Source organism: Ursus arctos, unplaced genomic scaffold, assembly GCF_023065955.2.
Source record: "Ursus arctos isolate Adak ecotype North America unplaced genomic scaffold, UrsArc2.0 scaffold_9, whole genome shotgun sequence".
In the NCBI taxonomy this organism is placed as follows: Eukaryota; Metazoa; Chordata; class Mammalia; order Carnivora; family Ursidae; genus Ursus; species Ursus arctos.
The window spans coordinates 56,355,191-56,378,874 of record NW_026623111.1 but is presented as its reverse complement, the minus strand read 5'-3'; the positions used below and the strand labels follow the sequence as shown (position 1 = coordinate 56,378,874).

The window sequence follows — 23,684 nt, the reverse complement described above, 5'->3', positions numbered from 1 at the left end:
GGATTAGAGGACTCAAAAGCTAACCTTGGTTCTGCCAATTACAATGAACAGATCAGTTTATCTTCCCAAGACTCAAGTTCCCTGTTTGTAAAATGGGAATTAAAATGATATCCACTTCAAGGCACCTGGGTGGCGCAGTCAGTTAAGCACCCGACTCTTGGTTTTGACTCGGGCCCTGATCTCAGGGTCATGGAATCAAGCCCCACACTGGGCGCTGGGCTCTGTGCTCGGGGTGGAGGCTGCTTGAGGATTCTCTTTCTCCCCCTCTCCCTACTCCTCCCACTTGTGCTCACACACGCTCTGTCTCTCTCAAATAAAAAATAAATCTTTTTAAGAGAAGGCATCTACTTCATAGAGTTGTCAGGGTTCCATGAGATAATGCACGAAAAGTACTTCGGACGATGTTTCATACATTGAAAACATTCAGGGGCCACGGGTAATGTTAGGAGCAGCAGCAACAGGAGGGCTGTCTGCCCTCAGCTCCTCATGTCCTTTCCAGTAGCAGCAAGGACAAGCATCTGTGAGGATTCTGCCCACACCATTGCTGCCTCAGAGCCCCGCCTTCCCTGGAGCGGCGTGCATTTGCCAAAGAGCTGATGATGCTAATGGAATGAATGCATCCTGATTGGTTAATTTGGTCATCAAGTTGACACATGACATCAGTCTTTGAGAAATAACTTTATGATCTTGTTTATTGCTCGCTACAATAACATGATTTCAGGGAAAGGTTACAGAAGAATCTTTTCACTGCCTTCTTCTCAGAAAACAAAATCCACCGCAGGACAGATAGGAAGTGGGTAAGTTGGTGTTCCTCTCTTCCCCCCACAACCTGGGAAGAAAAAATAGGATCTTACGCAACACAAGAATGTGAAATCGTGTAACTTGGGTGATGGGAAGTCACGTATATAGAAAACTGTGGTAAGGATGTTGTGCTTCTTAAAGATGCAAACCCACTCCCTGTGGCGGTCAGGCCTCTCTTCCCCAATGCTGAACATCAGCTTGTTCCTAGAGTTTGTGTATGAGTCTTACCTAAACTGCAGAGGACAGAGCATCCTTTACAGAGCTTTGTGAAATCACAAACAAACTGCTTTTCGTTTATGAACATGCTGTTGTGGCGAGACTCTTAGGGCAGGTTTACTGAGGCCTGTCTGCCCATCCTCCGCCCTCCTCTCCCTGTCAATATTCACAGATTTCAATTGCCTCTCCCTTCGGGTCCAGACAGCTGAGTGCGGTAGCAGAGAAGGACTGGGTACCTTTTGGCTCCCCAGAAAGCTGCGAGAGAAGTGCTACCACAAATACTGCCGCCCAGCGTGGTACAGACCCAGAGAGATGCGAGAGGACCAAGACGGGCCTATGGGGTACGAGGCATGTGGGGTGAACCAGAAACAGACACCGAAGCACCAGAAGGGAAAATCCTGGGGGGCCACAGAAGCTACATGGACATTTGGCATTCGGCGCAGAGAGCAGGGATTACCTTTGGTGGGTTTTACTTTGTATTTCTTAAGCAGCCTGGCTTTTGGCTGTCAATTTGGGACCCTGAGAGGGAAGAAAAAGAAAGAAAAACACATAGAAAAATTTAAGACATGATTATTTAAATTTGGAGATGCATGTTGCCTTGAATTTGGGGAAGAAAAATTAAAGCAGTCCCATCTCGTACAGGGAGACAATGAACACCCTTTCTTCAAGTGCCTTTTATGAACTGCCAGTGACCTCACCCCTCCCTTTCCATGGCCTCAATGTACACACTCACTCAGGTAAATGCTAGATACTGATTAATAACCTCAAATTACATTAAACATATGTTGTAAAAGCTAATAATTTGAAACACACACACACACACACACACACACACACACACACACACACAAATTCCCCCAGACTAAGCACTCCCTTGGAAAAAGCAGAGGGCTGTGAACCAGAATGAAGACTATGTGTGAGCGTGCGTGTCTGTGACCAGGGAGGAAGGATACGAGTGGCACGAGTTTGCGTGTGCGTGTGAATTGTGAGTCTGGGGTAGAGCGGGAGTTGCTGGGAAAGGAATGGTGAGAAAGGAAGTTGGAAATCAGTGAAGAGCTGCTTCCAAGCAGCCGTCCATTGGGGCTGGCCTTCACCCGTACCTGGGAATCCTGGACCACCACAAGCTGGCGAGAGACTCCAGTCACTGAGTGAGAACACTCAGGGAGCACGTCTCCTCTCCTCCCCCGTCACTACCTACACCCCCCGACAACTCCTCCCTTCACACACATGCATGCTCACCTGAAGGATGCTGTGACAAGACCATGAAGGTGAGACAGCCACCCCTGAGAGACTTCACAGACTAATACCCTTCCTGCTCCCCTCCCTTTGGAGCTGATTATGATTTCCTTTGCAAATCAGTGTGGCTACTCGTTTTATTAAACTAATGAGGGATTCAAAACAGGACAGTATGCACCAATGGTATAATTCAAGGATGATTATTGCCATTCTCATTTACAGATGGTGAGGTACAGGTCAGTTGAAGTTGTATGACCAAGATGACTGGAATTAGAACCTGGGTTCTCCTGACACCTTTTTCTTACACCCTGTTGTTACCAAGGAGACAGTGCCGGGGTCCTTCAACTTGTGACCTCAGGCTCACGGTGTTCTCAGAGGCCTCAGAGACATCGCAGGGAGGAAGCAGGGTCCTATTGGGAGTTCTGTTGTCTTGTATGTGACCAGGAATACCAGCTGTGTTTCAGTGGAAAAGAAATAGAACTACCTCTTCATTAAAGCAGGCTTCAGGCTCCTCGGCTTTGCAACACTTCACCACCACGTTCGTGAAGTCCGTAAGCAGTGACCGCAGGGCCTCGTCTGTAAGTTCAGGCTTTCTCTTCACCAGATTGACAAGAAACCTGTGACTCAGAGGTGCCAAATAGAATTAATTAAAGACTTCTTTCTTAAGCTTCTCTTCTCCAAAACGCTTGTCACAATATCACATGTCTTGGGGGCGCTTCATTGGGGGGAGTACAAAAAGTTAAAATATTCGTGTTCAACTTGTGGGATGGATTTCGTGGTAACATTCTTCAGAGGGTTATGTAATCATAAACAAAAATGATATAAAAATGTGAACATATATTAGGTCTTCCTTATGCACAGTAAGGTAGATTATGTGATTCCTTTTGGTCTTTCTAGAAAATTCATTTTCAAAACAACCTCTATTCCCTTTTTCTCAGTAGCTGAATGCTGTTTCCACTCCACTTATACAGACACTACCTCAATCCCCACAAAAAGTGTTATTCTTTAATATTTATATGTTGCCTGAGAAGATAAAATTCTTGTCCCTTTTAGACCTCTCATTTTTTCAAACATTAAGCAAGATTCTCAGGACAAATATCTATGACATTCCCTCAAGAAAGTCCAGTTCATTATGAACCTGCCCATGAGAGTTTTTGCTGGCTGCCCTAAGCCCCCTTTCCAAATCAGTGTACTGGACCCTCCACGCCTAGCAAAAGAAAAGACTAGCTAAGTTTTGACTTATAAGCAACAGCAATAAGTAGGCCCCGCTGCTTTTCTGGATTGGAGAGACTGGACAATTGGATGGAAGGAACAGGATTAGAACACCAAAATCACATATGCATTACAACACACCTTCTCATTAATTATGTGCCTTCAGGCTGAAGAAAAAGATGAATGGAAGAGAATGTTTATACCTGTCTTTCTTTCTTTGGAGCTCCTCATTATGAGCCTGACATAAGTCTGTGTGAAAAGTGAATAAATCTTGAGATGTAGATGGAGGCACATATGTTTTATCAGCTTCCAAGCCCTCAAAGCAGGGCCTTCTGAAGGCAAAGTTGGTTTTACAACAGTGGTCCACATCAGGGTTGATGTTCTGATTTTCATTTATTCCACATAACTCTCCAAGAACTAAATCCATCTGTCCCAATGAAAGTTGGAATTCAGATATGACTTTAAAACTCAGGGTTTTGAAATATGGTTAGAGAAACAGTTAGATTGTTCTATAATGACTGCTAACTGTACTCAGAAAAACCCATGCACTTGTAAACATGATCCTTCATACAAAGCAAAGTAGAAGCTTGCCTTATAACAAAATTTCATCCATTGCAATTCAAATGCCTAGAGGTTAATTTCTTGTTAGCATATATACAAATCTGTAATTGTAAGCAGAGACCTGCAAAGCAGGCAACTCAAAGTGGCAGCCAAACACTGTGGCCCTTTGATTTATTCCCTTCCTGGAGTGTCCTCCAGGATAATCTCCACCCCAGCCCTCAAGAGATACATCCAAGTTGTGATTGGGCCTGAAGCATCAGTTCTCTTACTGGCCTGGGGGACAAGACTGAATTTGTAACATTACTTAAAATTACAAAGTTCCTTATATCATTCTGAAACAGTATCATTATTCCTGCCATTTGCCCTAACAATTTTCAAATAACAAATTAGTAATAAGAAGTAAGAGGGGCTCCTAATAAGAAGTAAGAGGTGGCTCAGTCGGTTGAGTGTCCGACTCTTGATTTCGGCTCAGGTCATGAGCTAGGGGGCGTGAGATCAAGCCCTGGATCAGACTCCACACGCAGTCTGCTTCTCCCTCTCCTTCTGCTCCTCCCCCAGCTCGCTCTGTTTCTCTCTCTCTTTCTCTCACTCTCAAAAAAAAAAAAAAAAAGAAAAGAAAAGAAAAGAAAAGAAAAGAAGAAGTAAGAAAGATGATTTGGAGAACCCCAAGAAAATATTGAAGACATTCTCCTTTGCTTCTTAGGATTGTGATGCAGTGAGCCCCCCCCTCAAAACTTTGACATTCCTTGCTTAACAATGTTGAAAACAATGACGAAAGGTATATAACTGCCTGATTGCTACAGCTCAATGAGTACAGCAGGTGTCTTTTTTTTTTCTTTTTTTTTTTTTTAAGGAATAGTTAGGCATGTGGGCCATGCTCACCAAATTATCAACGCAGGCAAACTCTTCACTCAGTGTGCAGCACGTGGTCAAGGCTGTCACCATTTCCTTGCCGAGAAAGGTCAGTTCTTCGGTGGAGAGCTGGGGGGCTATCTTCGTGAGTTTGATAAGGTAGCTGAAAGAACATTTGTCTGTTTGGTTCCAAACAAAAACAGATACCCATTTTACCTTGTCTAGCTACTTGAAACCCTAACTCTTCAAGGCTAGGGACAACCAAGGAAAGGACAACGTGAACCTCGGCTTTCTCATAAAATGGTAGAGAACTGTCTCTTCACGCCCTATTTTCCCACACCCTGACTCCTAGATTCTGCATTTTTGGCTTCCTCCTAATTTCATGGTAATCTCAGAAATTCTCAGATTTGCCTGGGAATATAGGAGCTCCCCAGCAGCAAATACCTTGGCTAGTATGTAAAATCCTGCTTGAAATCCCTTGCATAATTAAGACATATCTTAAAGGGAGAATTTAATTAATAGCTACATTGGAAGAGAATAATTTGAGATGAAATAAACTAATATCTTCAACAGGCTGATTTTGAGTTCTCAGTTAACGGCCGATTGCAAAAACAGTGAAATCATATCTTTTAAACTGTGTTTTGATTTAAAGATGTCTGGTTTAAACACACACTATATTAGCCTGGTAATTAATTAAGAGAATCCAGAATAAACTGTGTATTACTCATGAATGCTCACAAAAGTACTAAAAAATAAATATTAAAATGTTACACAAATCCAGAATTATTTCTATAAACTCAGTAAGATGGGTTCAAAATCGGGGCAAACCATCTTTTCCTTGGGAAATTCCAACAACCTGAAGTTTGCTCTATCCTCTGCCTTCACACATGGGGCAGAATCCAGAGATTCTGGCTTGGGATTGACAAAGGCAAGTCCAAGTGAAAACTTAAAGCATTAGAGAGTCAATTTTTCAGAATCCAGTCTTTCTTTCATTTCTAGCCTCATTCCTAATAAAGGCTTAATATGATAGCTTACTGCAGATTCTTGACCTTTGTGTTTTTATTCTTTCCCAGCTCATGGATTTGCCATCACTGAAAGACTGAGCTGAATTTTTGACACTTTGTGGCACTTTTTATCTTATCCTGGTCACAAGTGTTAACCAACTTGTGTAAGCAACTTACTAGTGTTTCAAGTCATCTTTCCCCAAGTTCTGGAAACGTTCACATTCTCGTTGCACTGTCTTGAGGCTTTTCTCAGTTGTTTCATTGAATTTGTTTTCCTAAAAATAAGAACAATCGTATTTATGAACATTTTATCTAAAATTTAATTATAAGCTTCATGTCAACTTGTTAAATAGCTTTTGTTTGTGCAGTATTTTCAAACAATCATTACCCCATATTGATAGTAGGTTTTTTATATGAGTGTGTAAGAAGTAAATCTTTTCAGCTATAAATCTAGATATGGCTTTTACTAAAGTTTGAAATTCCTAATTTTTCATCATCTTGTATATTTTTTAGAGCTTTCCAGCTTTACAAAGTATAATTCAAATCTTATGTTGACAATGATCATATTTGATTATCACTTTCAAGTGGCCAGAGTAGTCTTTCATTTTTACATAAAGGAAATCAGCCTTATGAAGTAAAATGACTTGCCTAGAATGACCCAGCTAGTCAGAATTGCCACAGAACTTTTTAATCATATTTGTCCTTATTTCGTGTTTTCTTTTTCATCATTTAGATTTGGAACTTTAAAACTCCAATAATTATATTCAAATATTTGACAAGCTCTATCTCCTCAGCATAAAATTGGATATCTACTGAGTGGCCACCAGAGAGAAAACTACACACCAGTGAATGGGTGCTGTGGGGCACACTGTGGCTCCATATGAAAAAGAATCTTCTAGCACTGTGATTCATTTAAGGGTCAGGAACAGGCTCCTTTTAGGGACAGTGGCAGAACTAGACTGAAAGTCAAGTCCTCTTACTCCGTTGCTCAAATATGAACGGATGTAAACTGATTTTTATGGCAAGTGCAAGCAATGTTTTAAATAAAGCAAAAGAATTGGTATTCAAGGTCTTTGTCTTTCCATATGAATGTTAGGATTGTTACTATTTCTGTGAAAAATGCTATTGGGACTTTGATAGGGATTGCATTGATTGTAGATTGCCTTAGGTGCCATGGACATTTTTAACATTATTAAATATTCCAATCCATAAATAAATAAATAAATAAATAAATAAACAAATCAAAAGAAGCGCATATCAAATGAAGGAGAAACAAATCAGAAATGTCAAATAATTAATTTCTCTATTATATAAGGAATGCATATGAATTGATACTAAAACACATTAATTTCAACAGGAAAATGGATAGTGGTCATGAACAACTTATTCACAAGAAATTTATAACTACAATAGTTAAAATCATATGGGAAAAAGCTACCTTCACCTAAAAATCAAATAAATGCTTAAAACACAGCCACTTTTTTTTACATATAAATCTAGCAGTTAATTTCCTTGTGCAATGATGGCGAAGGCAGGGTGAAGTGGATATTTTCGATCACTGTTGTAAGACTGTATGCTGATAAAGCTTTCTAGAAAGTAACTTGGGCATTTTGGATCGAGTGTTGTTTTTTTTTTTTTAAGTCTATATACTTTGACCTAATAATTTCCCTACAGATAACCCATCTTAGGAAAATAGTCATAAATATTAATAGAGGTGAATGGAATGAGATACTCACTTCAGAGTCACTTATAAAATTAAAAACCTAACTAAATGTTCACAATGTCCAACACACAGTAGAACAGTTAAATAAACCATGATGATGAGATTCCATCATTTAAAATAAAGTACATTTTGAAATCTGTTTAATGACATAAAAAGTTTTCTATGATAGTAACTTAAAAATAGGTCCAGGGGCACCTGAGTGGCTCCATCAGTTAAGCAGCTGACTCTGAATTTCAGCTTAGGTCACGATCTCGGCTCATGGAATGGAGCCCCACGTCAGGTTCCCAGCTCAGTGGGGAGTCTGCTTGAGGATCCTTTCTCTCCCTCTGCCTCTGTCCCTTCCCCTGCTCTTTGTGTGTGTGTCTCTCTCTAAAATGAATAAATAAAATCTTAAAAAAATAGATCCAAAAATTTAAGAAAGTATTATTCCAATCTTATTTTTAAACACTCATATGCATATATGCATAGAAAAGATGAAAGAAAATGTTAATTGTAGCTATTTCTCAGTGACATTATCAAAGTTTTTATTTTATCTTTGTAACTTTTGGTACTTTCCTTATCATCTTTGATAATCATTAATTATTTTTATAATCATAAAAAATCCTATATGTCTCAATAAAATGCAGAGTACATAAATAAAGATCTAAATGTGAAATATTGAATGGGAAGATTTTTTTTGCATCAACACACAGAACTAGTAGTTCAAACATTGTGCAGAAACTTAACATGGTATCAGTCTTCCCAGAGATCGGTTCTGCCCACACGGAATTTAAGTACAATCGGATGGGTCAATCACATTTCTTACCCCCTAGTCCAGAGTAAAATTTTGAGGTCAGGTATGGAGGATTTGTTGTTAGGCTTTGTTTTGTCTAGTTCTGTGAGCCCAGAACAGTGGGACCTACCGCGTGGCGGTAACAGTCTGGAGGGTTTTCCGTGTGGCAACACTCTTTCAGAAGATCCTCATACACTCCAGCAATTCTTAAAAGCTCTGGTATAGACAGTTCTGGATGTCTCCTTGAGTGTTCATAAAGAAACCTGTGATGTGTAAAATGCTTCATATATTAGACCTTACAGAAAGAACAAAATAGCAAATCCTGCTATCTCTTAAGCTAGTCAGATCTCGTGACACTGAGTCTGCTTTCAAACGCTAACGACCTCCTCCGGTTTGCTCAGGGACTGATTTCGGAGGATATTTCGACTACAGGACATCATTTTACAAAGGTTCTCTTTGGTAGTATGCTTTAAATCAACAGTGCTTTTACCGGAGAGGATAGAATGATTAGAGTTATCCCAAGTTAATTATTAGGATGATTTAATGCATAAAACCTCAGAAATAGTGTCTCGTGCTGGCAATACTTCAGAAGATACGTATTGAGTCTAATTCTGTTGGAAACTGCATTCAAACCTCCAACTCGAGATGGTGGAGATGTGGCTACTCCCCACTCCGGGGCCGCCTTGGTGAGAGACTGGGAAGCAGTTCTGCCCGTGACTTTATCCTGTCACTTGTCAAACATGGGAGTCACCACCCCTGGAGCTCTAAGTCATTGGCAGTGGTTTCCGTGGCCTCAGTGAGAAGCTCCAAGGGTGCAGGCAGTGTGATTTGGGAAGAAATGGGAAAGCGAGAGAAAAGAGGCTAACACTTATTAAGCCCTTAGTAGGTGCTAGCACTGGCTTGAGCTCTGGGCATAAGAAATAAAGAAGTGTTTCCTAGCTCTGGAAACACTTTTCCCGTTTAACTTCACTTAGTCCTCAAGGTCAGTACTATTTTACAGCTGAAGAAAAGAAGTTTCAGACCGGGGATGCACCTCGCTGTTAAAGGAAGCATAACATGAACCCAGGTCTGGTAGGATGCCTACTTCATTCTTTTCTAAACCAAGTTGACTCTCTTTGCAGGAAGGCTTGTCTGCTCTAAGCACCCCGGCTGCGCTCTTTACAACCTTCTTCATAAAAAAATCTTATCGGGGCGCCTGGGTGGCACAGTCTGTTGAGCACTTGCCTTTGGCTCAGGTCATGGTCCCAGGGTCCTGGGATCGAGCCCCATGTCGGGCTCCCTGCTCAGTGGGGAGTCTGCTTCTTTCTCTCCCTCTGCCCCTCCCCCACTTGTGCTCTCTCTCTCTCTCTCTCTCAAATAAATAAATAAAATCTTTCTTAAAAATTTTATCTATTCAGAATAAGTTAAAATGGCCCATGTTTGGCGAGAGCAACACCTCACAAAAGTTTCTCAATTCCAGGGAACTCTGCATCCCTTTTTGGTTTGCAGCCTTTGATTCTCCTGATTAATCTTGGTTTTTCTGACATCGTCTCTTCTGTTTCTCCACCTGCCTTCTCAGTCTTGTTTGTAGGATATATTCCCAGGCCCTAACACAGCAGCGTTTACCCTTCAGAGACTCAAGGGCTCTTCTTAATATCTGGTGTAAATCACGGACCTTTCTACAAGAATAAAATCACAGCTAAAAAAACACCCTACCAAAAGGCTGCAAACAAAAATTCTTAGAAGCCTACCCTAGCCTGGAAGATCCATTGAGGTCTTGTGTCATATGTTTACATCCAGAAACACTGCACCTTAAAACTCTGTTTCTGGCTCTGCGTGCCCACTGTTGCTCTGCGATTTCTCCTCAAACACTATGTTGTAATATGATGATGTTGATGATGATAAGAATTGCTTCCATTTGGTGAGCACATGTGTCAGGTAGAAGTGCAACATGTTACCTCTAACATTTTGTTCAGACTGAGTTAATACCCACAACTCATGAAAAGCAATAGAACACAGTGGTTTGGTTCTAAGAGCAAGAGTCAGGAGCCAGACAGCTCACGTTTGAATCCCGGCTCTACCACATGTGTGACTTGACAGCAAGTTACTTAACTTCTGTGCTTCAGTCTCCTTACCTGTAAAGTGAGGATAATAAAGTATCCTAACCTTAGAGGGTTGTTTTGAAAAATAAATTGGTTAGTAGATGAGAAGCACTTAAAATATGGTAAGTTTTCAATACTCTGTGTCTTCCAGAGCTCCAAGTTCACATACAAAATTGTCTCGTGATACTCGAGACCACATGGATGGACCTGGAGGGTATTACGCCAAATGAAAAAAGTCAGACTGACAAAGACAAATACCGTACAATTCCACTCGTAAGTGGAATCTTAAAAAAAAAAAAAAAGACTACAAACAAATGAATAAACAAAAAGCAGAATTAAACCTATAAATACACAGAACAAACTGATGGCTGCCGGAGTGCGGAGGATGGGCAAAATAAGTGAAGGGGAGTGGGAGCTACAGGCTCCCACTTATGGAACGAATAAGTCACGAGAATAAAAGGCACAGCATAGAGAATAATGTATAAACTTGTCAAATCGCTGTGTTGTACACCTGAAACTAATGTAACATTGCATGTCAACCATACTCAACTTAAAAAAAAAAAATGTCTCGTGACCTTCCCAATGATTGCTTCACATGTACCTCAAAGTCAGTGAGGTCAGATCCAAACATATTCTCTTGCCCACAGAACCTTCAACCCATACTTCCCGTCTCATTGAATCTGAAAACTACTTACCCAACCACCTAAGCCCCAAACTGGGATTCATTCCAGATGAAGTTTCTAAAAAACAAAAGTGATTTTGTCCTTCCTTATTCTTCAGTGAAAGCCCTTTAGTGGCATCTCGTTACTTAGCTTGCCTGCGTGATCTGGCCGGATATACTTCTTACTACCCTCCTCTCTCACTGCAAATACCCTACACAAAGCCACAAAGACACCAGGTGGTTTTATACTTCTCTCCATGATCTACCCCTTCTGTCTAGATTACCACAATGTCTTTAAGTACCTCTTCCCTATCAAGCCTTTCCGGGTTTCCCAGGTACAATTGACCACTTCCTCCTCTGGCTTTGCATTATGGATTATATAGTGCTCTCAGAAATAAAAGAATACGTTGTGAACTCATTTATTTATAAGTCTGTCTCTTCCCACATGGCATTCCGTGTTGATGAAAGCTTACTGTGGATAAAAGCCCTGTCTAACCTAGGATAGTGCCTAGATTATGTTTCATTACCAGTAAACTTGGAATGAATGAATATTCTTATATGAATTTTATATATGATGATGTGAAACACAGAGAGGTTAACTTGTTCTATTGACCCAACCAGGACTCAAATCTAGTCCCTTTGGCTCCAAGTTCCCTAGATTCCCTTGAATAGCTGTGGAGTGGCATAGCATGGCAGTTCAACCCACAGCTTCCCAGGGCAGACCTCCTCTGGTCAAATCCTTACTCGGCCAGCTTTTAGCTGTGAACCTTCGACAAGTGATTTAGCTGCTCTGTAGTTCCATTTACTTATCTGAAAAAACCGGGAAATTGTATTGGTTTTACGTGACTGTGGTGAGAACTAAGACAGATCATCTACCTCGAGTATTGAGCCCATTGTCTGGCACATATCAAGTACTCAATAAATGTTAGCCGTCCCTATAATCACACAGTTGCATCTTCTTAAAATCAGGCGAAAATAACCATGATTTTTTTTTTAAATTATGTGATACCCAGTGATTTAAATCGTTCCCATTCCTTCCACCCAAATTAGCCAAAATAGGTCAAATCTTAAGTTTCTGTTTGCCTTATAAATTTCAGTATAGACTTATGTTACTCAGCCATGAAGATCGTTTGATTAGCATCTCGTTCTTCACACACATTTTCGCTTTCAGTAAATTTCACTTCTCTTAGAGCTAACTCCTTTGGTCTATCATCTTTAGTTGAGGAAACAATGCACTCGCCACGCTCTGGCATTTTCTTTTCACAGCACTCTTTGATTTTGCTGGAGATGGAATCTTGTTTGGAACAAATATGGCTCATCACTTTGCTCTGTATGACAGAAGAATGAAAAGTTATTCTCGTCGTTTCTTCAGGGCTGGGTTTTCCTTCATAACGAAATGGTTGCGTACAAAACCAAACACGAGCCTCACATCTGGAATTGCTTCATCAGATAATTTGATCATAATATTAAATTTTGTCTTAATGTGAAACACTTGAGGTTTTCACATGAAGGTAAGTTCTATTTCTGAGGATTTTAAATGATATAATTATGAAAACAGACTCTCTTATAAGTTCCCATTTTATTGCCAAATATTAATCTTTTAAATACTTCACTCCTCTTCCCTTGATATATTGGCATTTTAAATTCTAAGTGCTGTTTCTTTCCCCTTCAATGAAGGCCACCAAAGACATGTGACTAGAATATCTGTAATCCTAGATGTCTTCTCTTGTGCCCTGAAACTATATGGCCAAGCACATAGTAGAAACTCAATAAGTAGTTGATAAGTGAATGACGAAATGATAACCAAATGTACTAGAGCAACTACCAGATAACTACTTCTCAAACATAAGAAGCTATCCCACTCACTGTTATCATTTCCTATGGTTATTATTAATTTGAAACTGTTCAAATGGTCAAATAATATACAAAACAGAAACCCTTCCTGTATCCCCTCTCTCCATTCTTCATCCCAATTCTGACCTCCACGTGAAATGGTGGGAATAAGGGAGAAGGTGAAGTTCTCGTATTTACACATTAGTTGGATAATTTTTTAAAAGCTGATCTGCCCCCTAGTCTCTTTTCCAGACTCCCCAGTATGAACCTGCATGTTCTTCCTCCTTTCTCTTCCACTTTCATGTGTACTTGAGTTTCAGAAAATGCCAAGCTATTCCAGGCCTCTCTGACTTTGCCCAAGCTGTTCCTCCTCGTCTGGCGAACACTGAAGGTGAGGAATGGAATAAAACTCTGGATTGAAGTGAAAAATGGGATAGGGGTTGTTAGCACCATGCTCGCAACCAACCAGATAGAACCAGGAAGCCAATCCTTGCAAACAGATACACATTTCACTGAAGGCCATCACTGTTCTGGGCAACACATCTCTTTAATGTCTGGAATTCACTTATGCTTTGAATAAACTACAATTTAATTTCTCTTATTTCTCCATGAAGACATTAAAAAAAGAGTTACTAAGGACATAACATAATGTCTTAGTTTCAGCTCCAAACTTCACACAAAAATCCTCAATTACAATCTAATTCAGTGTATAATATGTAATATAATAAAACCCGCATATCCATAACCAAACAATAGAAAAATAGTAAGATTGCTTTTAATTGGAGTCTGACTAAGGACAAAATAATTCTTGGGGACATCTGTTGTACACTGCTTGAAATAAAATGTATATATCTTCATATTCTAAAATTCAAGTTAATTAACATACAGTTTCACTGTGAATTTAAAACAGTAAAACTAATTAAAAGTCACTAAGAAAAAGCCTCATTTCAACTAAGAAGGCAGGATTTTTTTTTCTTTTTGTTTAAAGATTTACTTATTTATTTAGCAGAGATAGAGAAAGAGAGGGAGGTAGAGAGCAAGGGAGAGTCAGAGGGAGAGGGAGACAAGCAGACTCCCTGCTGAGTGGGGAGTCTGGGGCAGGGCTGGATCCCAGGGCCCCGAGATCGTGGCCTGAGCCGAAATCAAGAGTTGGCTACTTAACTGACTGAGCCACCCAAGCACCCCAGAAGGTGAGATATTTTTAATAAAATTGTGTTACTTTTGTGTGCATGAACAACTTAAACTAAGTCAATAATATATTTACCAGTATATGCCCTTAGAAAATCACTTTAAAGAATAACATAAGAGTTACTTTAAATTAACATCTCCACTTGTTCAACAAGACTTCTCCTACATAGCTGGAGGAAACTCAGAGAAAGCAGTTCTTAAAAATGTAATGGTAAAAATCATTCTCTGAGCTTTACTCTTTACTTTCTAGTATCTCTAAAAGAAGATGTGCAGTATTAAAGAAAACTTCAATCTGCCTTAAATGATTCTAAATTCTTAAAGTTTTATGTCAAGGACATTTAGCTGTGTAAAATAGAATCTGTTGAGTAATCTAACAGCAATCCCACGTGTAAAAACATCTGAAAGTTTTCTTTGAGCGTATTTGTTAACATTTTATTTTTTCATTTTATTTATTTTATGTTACTATTTAATAATTTATTAATGTTCTTTTTTTAAGATGTATTTGTTTTTTTGAGAGAGAGCACGTGTGCACGTGCGATGGGAGGGAGGGGCAAAGGGAGAGGGAAAGAGAATCCTCAAGCTGACTTCCGGATGAGTGCAGAGCCTGATGCGGGGCTCCATCCCAGGGCCCTGAGATCATGACCTGAGCCAAAACCAAGAGTCGGCTGCTTAATTGATTCAGTACCTAGGCGCCCCTTATTATCATTTTTATTTCATGTGGTAAAATAGCCACATATCAGGGCAACTTCAGAATAAAAAAAAATGGCTTCCCCAAATCATTATTTTTACTTGGTTTTAGAGAATATTTACCCTGTCACGGATGCACTGCACAGCATCCCCTTCACAGCATCCATCGTACTTGGAAGAAACATCTTTTAGGAGGGAGGTAAGTTCCTTAAATTCAATCTTGGGAAATTTTTGACTAAGTATAGCCACATTTCTGGAAAAAGAATTGATAAACCACTAAAACAATTTGAACAGCAGGTAAGACAAGGGGGACTTCTTTGCTGATACAGTGTAAATAGCTGCAATAAGAATTGGAACCCTTGTTTTACTCACAGATATCTTTACCAAGGAGCTGTGGATATGTGGCACAGCTCACAGGGTCACTCAGCAACTCTTAGGCTGACATTCTGAGTCCTGGACCAGGAGCAGGATAAAAAGGCCTGAGATATATGCTTGCTTCCATAATTTTTATAGCAAAACACATTTTGTCAGGACCACAGCTTCCTGCTGTGAACCCATGACAGGGATAGATAATCCATCCCAGAACTCTTCCCTGCTGATCTATTTGAGATCTCGGAATTTTTCTCAAGACGTTGCAATAGCACCATTACTAATTGGTCAGGATGAGCACTGGATGAGCACTGGAGATAAAATTTATCCTTATAAAGTTGTCTCCTAGTCATTAAAGTCAAACATGGATGGCTACATCCCCTCTAAAGCATTGGAGTTTTAAAACCCTGGTTGGGAACTCCCAGACCAATTCAGATTCCCAACTAACCAAAGAATATCTCAGAAGTAACCCTCTTTCTCTCTAGGGTCTCCCCACCTCCCAGGTCTTCTCTCGTTCTGCCCTAATGTCCTGGTTCTGAGCTATTCATGTGGACTGAGAACCACCTCAACACCCCTGGAGAAAAATAGAAATAAAAAGTCATCAACAATTTAACAAAATTGGGACACAGAGGTGAAAATATCAGCAAAGACAAGATTTATATTAAAACTCACATTGATTCTAAGACTTGCAGTCCAAATTTCATAAGTGCCCCACAGACATTTTTTTGAAAAGAAGATGATGCTTTTAAATATTGTATGACAGGTTCTGCCTGAAGGAGAAAAAAAAAATTATTGAAGCAAGAGCAAAATCCCACTATTCTCCTATTTCTTAACTACATCTCAACCAAATTCTCCAAAATTTGCTCAGAAACAGAAAATCTATGGGATTTTTATCCTAACAAGTTTATATATCAAAAGAAACATGCATTTGTGGCACATTATAAAAGTTAGCCCAGTCTTCCTGATGACTGAAGTATGCTTGGTGGGAAGGTAAATGGTACAGTGTGCTGTGAGCTTGTCCATCTCTAATGGGATGATCAAATTTTATGGGTAGCCAAAAGAGGGTTTGTCCAGAATAAAAAATAAATGCCATCTTTACCCTAGATATTCACTCACTAAGGCTTTCTTCCAATTTACAAGGAAGACGATACTAGAAGAAAGACCCTGGAAATAGGCAATTGTTTTTCAAGAGTCTCAAGTAGTAAGAAATTTAGATCAGCCGCAGGAGGACAAAGTGTTGGAAGAAAAAAAAACAGTGAAAGTGGCAAGAAAATGGCTGATAAATGGTAAACAACCCTTTGCTAGAATTTAACTTTAAGCAAGGATCTGCCATTTAGGGTGACTCCCTATCATTTCAATGTAATAACTGTAATACTCACCTTTGTCCGAAAGCAGTTAGCTTTGTCTTGTTCCTCACAACATGTTTTAGTCATCTCTTCAAAACGAGCAGCAACAGTTAGAAGTGTAGGGGCAAAAACAAAGGGGTTCCTTCTGGAAATTTCATAGATATAACTATAAAAGAAAAAAAGAGGGAAGGAGGGAAAGGGGTTAAAAACAGGAAAGAAATTTTAAGAAATGGTAGACAAGGGTTGGGAAGAAAGGGGAAGGGAAACGAAAGATAGGAAAAGACAAGGTCGAGTTGTAAAACTGAAAGAGGAAGGACTTCCCGTCATGGAAGCCTTCAATACAAGGCAGCATTATCCACTCTCTAATAAAAGTTTTATCAGTTAAGTTGCCAACTCCCAAATCAGAGCGATGATTACAGTGTTCATCCTGAACACTGAACTATGGCTGTGGCCAGATGTCAGCAGCTCTCCCTTCCATATTCAAAGAATACCACCTGTGCACACTCCATCTGAGACCCAGGAATTTTATTTACTTATGTTCAAATCCACCTGTAATTTAAGTTTCAACGAGCACACCAGCTTTCCAGAAAAAGTCTCTGCTTCTGCAGTTAACTGCACTATTGCAAACAGATTTTTGGTAAATATCCCTTGATTTAATGTTTACCCTCAGTAAAACCTACACCTTCCCTTTGGGAAAACTAGATTATTCCCTCCAGTAGCAATATGGCCCCATGCAAACCCTCCATTCTAGGGCTTACCACATTAGAAAATATGTATCTTTATTGAAAGGATCTTGAAAGTAGATTTCATATCTTATTCATACTTATATCCTCAATGCTGAACACAGGACGTGACCCACAATACATGACGAATGAATTAATCCATCAATGATACTAGCTATGTTCCTTTGGAATAGATATTGGACTCAGCCTAAGAATAATTCTTCAATTAGGTAATTCTTCTACTAAAAGAAAACTTACTTGTTTAGAAAAGATTCTCTGTTATTTTTATAAGTCTGGCATTTCTCTTCAGGATCCAGGGTAGGAAGAGGAGGCAGAAATCCTACATCAGTTTTCTTATTATGCAAGAAACAAAGTTTTCTTTCCAAGTCGACCTTACTGCAGCAGTGTGAAAAATTATGCTTTTGTGGCAGTCCCTCCAGAGCACATATATTTTCCAGTAAAACATCAGTCTGGACAACAGAAAAGTAAAAGACACCTTTTTTCATTGTAAAGTTTTTCAGTCTTCTGAGATGACACAATGAATACAATGAGTGATGAGTGTCACCCTTCAGGAAAGATATTCCAATTTTCCCAGTATTACCAACAAAGCATTGTTACCCACACCTGTGACAACCATCCCACACTTTGGGGAACTTTTTCTACCCTATCCTGGGGCCCTTTAACCTCTTACTCCTTCTTTTCTACTTACATTTCCCTTATATAACAGCTTTTTTTCCTTTTCTCTCAAGGTGATAGGGTCAGAGTGTGAATGTGTTGGTAAAGTACTAGCGTAGTGTTTAGTAATAGTCTTCTAGAAATGCAGATGGTGGGGTGCCTGGGTGACTCAGTCCATTAAGCTTCTGCCTTCGGCTCAGATCATGATCTGGGAGTCCCGGGATCCAGCCCTGTGTTGGGTTCCCTGCTCAGCAGAGAGTCTGCTTCTCTCTCTACCTCCTCTTGCTCTCCTTCTCTCTCTCCCTCTCTCAAATAAATAAATAAGATCTTTTAAAAAAATAAATAAATAAAATGCAGATGGTGACTCTATTTGGCAGAGGCCCAGAAAAAGGGATGTGACATTAGAGCATATATTGAGAGAGGCAGCTAAGGAGGGTACTTCTGTACTTCTGTGCACGTTGTCAGACTATTGGCTGCCTCCCGGCCTGTATACATATGGCATGGGCTGCAATCTCCTAGTCAATACCTCCTGTGTGCTGTAATACAGAATTGCATCTCTCCAAGGAAAGTACCTTATCCTAAATTCCAAAGTCAGGCAAAATAAAAAATGAGGGGGCATAGAGCATCTTTTTTTTTTAATATTTCAAGCCAAAAAATTCTCTCTTTAACAAATAAGCTTATTTGTTTAAGAAATGCAAACAATTTACTTACAGCTAATTTGGAACACCTTGGGAGTGTCATGTCACCCAAGCATTTATCTCTATATTCTGTCATGGCTTTTACCAACACCTCTACTTCTTCGAAGGAGGCCTCCTGAATATATTGAGCAAATACGATGATAGTGCTGCAACAGTCCACACAGAGTACACAATGATCACCTGTAGAATTTCCACTTCTGTCCAACAAAAACTCAGAGAAACATTCACTTGCTGACTACTCCCAGGAAATGATCAAAGTGTGAGGGCTATACATTTTACAATTTCTTGACAATTCAATTGCCTCATCGGAATTTTATGAATAATATTGTATTTGCTTTTTAAATACAGCTTCTATTTAACTGAATTACTTTTGAAAAACATTAACATTTCTCGAATTTATCAGATAAGATCATGTAAACACCATCATCGTCAAAAATAGTTTAGAGAAACTCACATATATCCAACATTCTCCTCTATAAATTTCTGGGTGATACTGACATCATCTGAAAAGCAAAGATATATAGGTTACTATGTGTCCTTTTAACATTTTACCACTAAATAACCACACATGACATCTACATTTACAAAGTATAAAATAGAAAACTAATTGTAGAGAGTAATTTGGTATACTTAACAAGAGGAGAAAAGCCTTATAAACCAAATTTGAGATTTTAATTACAGCTTACTATGTACTCAAGAGATATTCATTAAATTGAATTGACTTGAATTAATATCAAACTGACGGGACTTCAGATTGGCATTGATGGCTCCCCAGACACAAGTGTCAAATCCAAGCACCATTTTCATGCCAAGTATTTACCATGTATGACTAGGAATGAAGATGAACTGATATAAGATGTAATGCTAGTACAGGGCCCAACAAGAGATGCCACGGTGTGCTCGTAGTCAGTATAGTTTTTAATGCTAGCAGGAACAGATATTTAGTTGATCTCTGGACGAGTCTAGAGATCAAATCATTGATTTTCACCCAAGGAGCTTATATTAATCAGAACACACTTATATTTGTCTGCATAGACTACTTTCATGGAGTCCTTACTTTTGCAAGGACTTGTGCTGGATAATATGAGGCAATCAATGATAATTAAGACATCTCCCCTGGACCTCAGGTTTCTAAGCACTCCCATAGTTCAAGCGACTTATGAACATGACTATAAGCCAACTGAGAGTGTACCGGACATGCTAAAGTAATGTGGGCAAGTCTATGACAGGAATGCTCTATGATCCCTGGGTGAGAAACCAGAAAAAGATTATAGCAAGAGTGGCATATGAGTTGAGTCTGAAAAATGTACAAGATTTCAGCTAGCAGAGAAATAAGGAGGCTCATCTCTCTGTGTGGAGACGATAATGTGAGTGAAATCACAAAGGTAAGAAATCTTGGGTTGTATTTGGAGAAAGTCAATTAATCCACTTTCATGAAAGAGTGGGTCATAATGAAGAATGGAAACTAGGATAGAAAGGACTTGGATCCATATTTTGGGGGTCTTGCATAGGGGTTTGGGCTTCAAACACAAGTTATGAAAAGCCATTGAAAATGTTTATATAGAATAACAATCTGATTATTTCTTTTTTTAATTGAAATATAATTGACATATAGTGTTATGTTAGTTTTTGGTGTACAACATATTGATTTGACAATTCTATATATTACTCAATGCTCACCACAATAGTCACTGTCTGTCACCCGTACATTATTACAATATCATTGACTATATTCCTAAGTCGCGCTTTTCATCTCCATGACTTATTTATTTTATGACTGGAAGTTTGTACCTCTTCATCCCATTTATTTATTTCACCCATTCCTTCACCCACCTTCCCTTTGGCAATCACCAGTTTGTTCTCTGTATTTAAGAGTCTGGGTTTTTGTTTGTTTGTTTTGTATTTTAGATTCTATATAAAAGTGAAATCATATGGTATTTGTCTTTCTCAGTCTGACTAATTTCACATAGCATAATAACCTCAGGGTCCATCCATGTTATAATGAATGGCAAGATCTCATTTTTTTATGGCTGAGTAATACTCCATTGTGTATATATACCACATCTTCTTTATCCATTCATCTATTGATGGACACTTGGGTTGCTTTTATATTTTGATTATTGCAAATAATGCTGCAATAAAAACATAGGGGTACATATATCTCTTCAAATTAGTGTTTTCATTTTCTTTGGATAAATACCTAGTAGTGGAATTACTGGATCATGTGGTATTTTTAATTTTTTGAGGAACCTCCATACTGTTTTCCACAGTGTCTGCACCAATTTACATTCCCACTGATAGTGTACTAGTGTTCACTTATTTTCCACATTGTCTCCAACACTTATTATTTCCTGTCTAATTTATATGCAACCATGAAAGACCCTGAAGAGCCAAAACAATCTTGAGAAAGAAGAACAAGTGGACTTATCACGATCCCAGATTTTAAGTTATGCTACAAAGTTGTGGCAATCAAAATAGTATGGTACTGGGACAAAAATAGACATATAGATCAATGGAACAGAATTGAAAGCCCAAAAATAAGCCCACATTTATATGGTCACATATAATGTGACGAAGAAGGCAATAATATGCGATAAGGAAAAGACAGTCTCTTCAATAAACGGTGTTGCGAAAACCGGATGGCTACATGCAAAAGAATGAAACTGGACCACTTTCTGACGCCATACACAAAAATAAACTCAAATGGATTAAAGACCTAAATGTGAGACCTGAAACTATTAAATCCCTAAAAGAAGACACAGGCAGTAATCTCTTTGACATCAGGCTTATCAACATTTTTCTAGCTATGTCTCCTAAGGCAAGGGAGGCAAAAGCAAAAATAAACTATTGAGACTATGTCAAAATAAAAAGCTTTTACAAAGAGAAGTAAACCATCAACAAGATTAAAAGGCAACCTACTGAATGGGAGAAGATATTTGCAAATGATATATTCGGTAAGGAGTTAATATCCCAAATATGTAAAGAGCTTATACAACTCAGTACCAAAAACCCCCGAAGCAAACCAAGTAAAAAACAAAATGGGCAGAAAATCTGAATAGACATTTTTCCAAAGAAGGCATACAAATGGCCAATAGACACATGAAAAGATGCTCAACATCATTCATCATCATGGAAACACAAATCAAAACCACAATGAGGTATCACCTAATATGATTATTTCTATATGTTAAGAAATACTGGCCAGGTAGGGGTATATCTAATATGCAGGGAATTAGAAATAGACACAGTGCCTGGCAAAGGGAAGGTGACAAGAACTATTTGTCAAATTGCTGGGTGGGAGAATGAATGGATGGATAGAAAAGAAGCAAGAAGCCCATTAGGTGACTTTTGCAATTGTTCTATTGAGAAATCGGCATTTTGTGAGGAGTAATGGAAAATTAAAGGGAAGCACAGATGCAAAATACACTGAAGAGACAAAAATCGACAGGATTTTTGAAGACGTCATTACAAGGGGCAAAGAAGAAGAATTCAAAAATGACCATTCTTCAAACCCTGTGACAGGTCTCACTAGCAGGCACTGTGGGGAGTATGAAATTAAGTCGGACTCAATCCACATCTTCAGAGCCACTGCAATGCTTATAGGACTTTTGTGCAAGTTACAAAGAAGTGCTTCATCCATGCTAGAACGATTACAAAAAGACACCTCCTCTAAACAAACGAAGTTCAAAATGTTCCCCTTTAGGAAGAAAATATATATAAGTCACCCTTTCCCTCAGGCTGACACTGCCTTGGCCAGATTTATGAGTATGTACAAACGTAAGGATATTTATAAACTGTGCAGTTGGAAGAAGCAGGGTCCTACGTACCCTAAAGGTGTTTACCACCTAGCTGGGACATACTTTGGACAACCAAAGAGTATAGAAAAATCCCAACCCATATCTCACGTTCCACTGTTACCATACACTATATACATTTGCAAGAGATATTGATATTTTCAAATCCGAATTATATATCCCAGCAACACTTTCTATACTGCCATAAAGCTGGTGACCATTTGCTGGGTGTGATAACTACTATCTCTGTCTATAGATTGGGTAACATGACCATTAAAATACAAAATCTGGAAAGGTTAGTTCTGGATATGTGACCAGTATACATCAACTCATGAGAGGGGGGAAAAGTGAAAAATTAGATGAAAATAAAACAAGGCTAAAAAATGAGAAATTATCCCAACCTAGTCATTCCTCAGCTAATATACAAGTAAATTTCTTACCTACATCTTGAGGCTGTGTGGGCAGGGTTAGGGATTCAGGCACAAAGAACAGGAAAATAACAAAACCTGTAAGTTTTAACTGTTTCATTTTTTTTTTAAAGAAATCACATTCACAAAAGAAAGTCATGTAACCGAGCAAGATCCAGTTTTTATATTATTCTTGGACACTATTAGTAAAAAAGTAACCTGTTTAACCTATTTCTCATATACCTCACGTTTGATTTTTATTTGATCACGTTGGCAGATTTTTTTGCTAATTATTAACTAGGAAAAAAATTATCTCTGTGTTTTACTGGAAAAATCTATTGAGTTAGAAAAAAAGTCCACAGGTTAAGTATGCACAATACCTAATCAAATAGACAACTGAAAAAAAAAATCTTAAAACATTGCAAATGCTAAAGGAAGGGACTAGAATAAATAATTCACCAAAGAGGAAACACTAGGAAGATGCTAAGTTTCATTAGAAATCGAATCAAAAGAAGTTAAATTTTTAAAAAGTATAAAATTTGTATTTTTTATATACCTGACAGAATTAGAAAAAAGAAAATAATTAAGATGTCCAATTCTGGAAAACGTATAGTAAAACAAGTCTCATATAATCAAAGCTTTTAGAAAACCAGTTTATAATAAGGATCAATAATCTTGAAAATATTCATATTATTTGAGCCAATCACTCAAACTCTGGGAATCTACAGTAAGAACATGATCCTAAATATGGAAATATTTGTAAGTACATGATGAACTGGAAGTCTATTTTTAGTTATGCCCACTAAAAGGGCCTGAAAACAATAGCAACCAAGTAGTGAGGAGAAT

At 38.7% G+C, this 23,684-nt stretch overlaps 1 protein-coding gene across 1 annotated transcript; it reads right to left on the bottom strand.

The window, feature by feature from the left end:
• Positions 1 to 665: 665 nt before the first annotated feature.
• AFM (afamin) lies at positions 666 to 23,086 on the bottom strand. The gene is made up of 15 exons (XM_044388196.3): positions 22,872 to 23,086; positions 19,092 to 19,140; positions 18,651 to 18,783; positions 17,523 to 17,734; positions 16,576 to 16,708; positions 15,869 to 15,966; positions 14,951 to 15,080; positions 12,233 to 12,447; positions 8,508 to 8,640; positions 6,060 to 6,157; positions 4,909 to 5,041; positions 3,669 to 3,892; positions 2,738 to 2,870; positions 1,475 to 1,536; positions 666 to 829 (listed from the first exon to the last, which is right to left on the bottom strand). The coding sequence occupies exons 1-14, from the start codon at positions 22,996 to 22,998 to the stop codon at positions 1,501 to 1,503; spliced, it is 1,854 nt and encodes a 617-aa protein (XP_044244131.2). The 5' UTR covers positions 22,999 to 23,086; the 3' UTR covers positions 666 to 829; positions 1,475 to 1,500.
• Positions 23,087 to 23,684: the final 598 nt, after the last annotated feature.

Coding starts and splice junctions, on each gene's coding strand:
- AFM (XM_044388196.3), bottom strand. CDS start 22,998: ATGACTTTCTTTTGTGAATGTGATTTCTTTAAAAAAAAAATGAAACAG. Junction 17,735..18,650: donor CAAGGTGTTCCAAATTAGCT/GTAAGTAAATTG, acceptor TCTGTTGTCCAG/ACTGATGTTTTACTGGAAAA. Junction 15,967..16,575: donor CTAACTGCTTTCGGACAAAG/GTGAGTATTACA, acceptor TTTCTCCTTCAG/GCAGAACCTGTCATACAATA.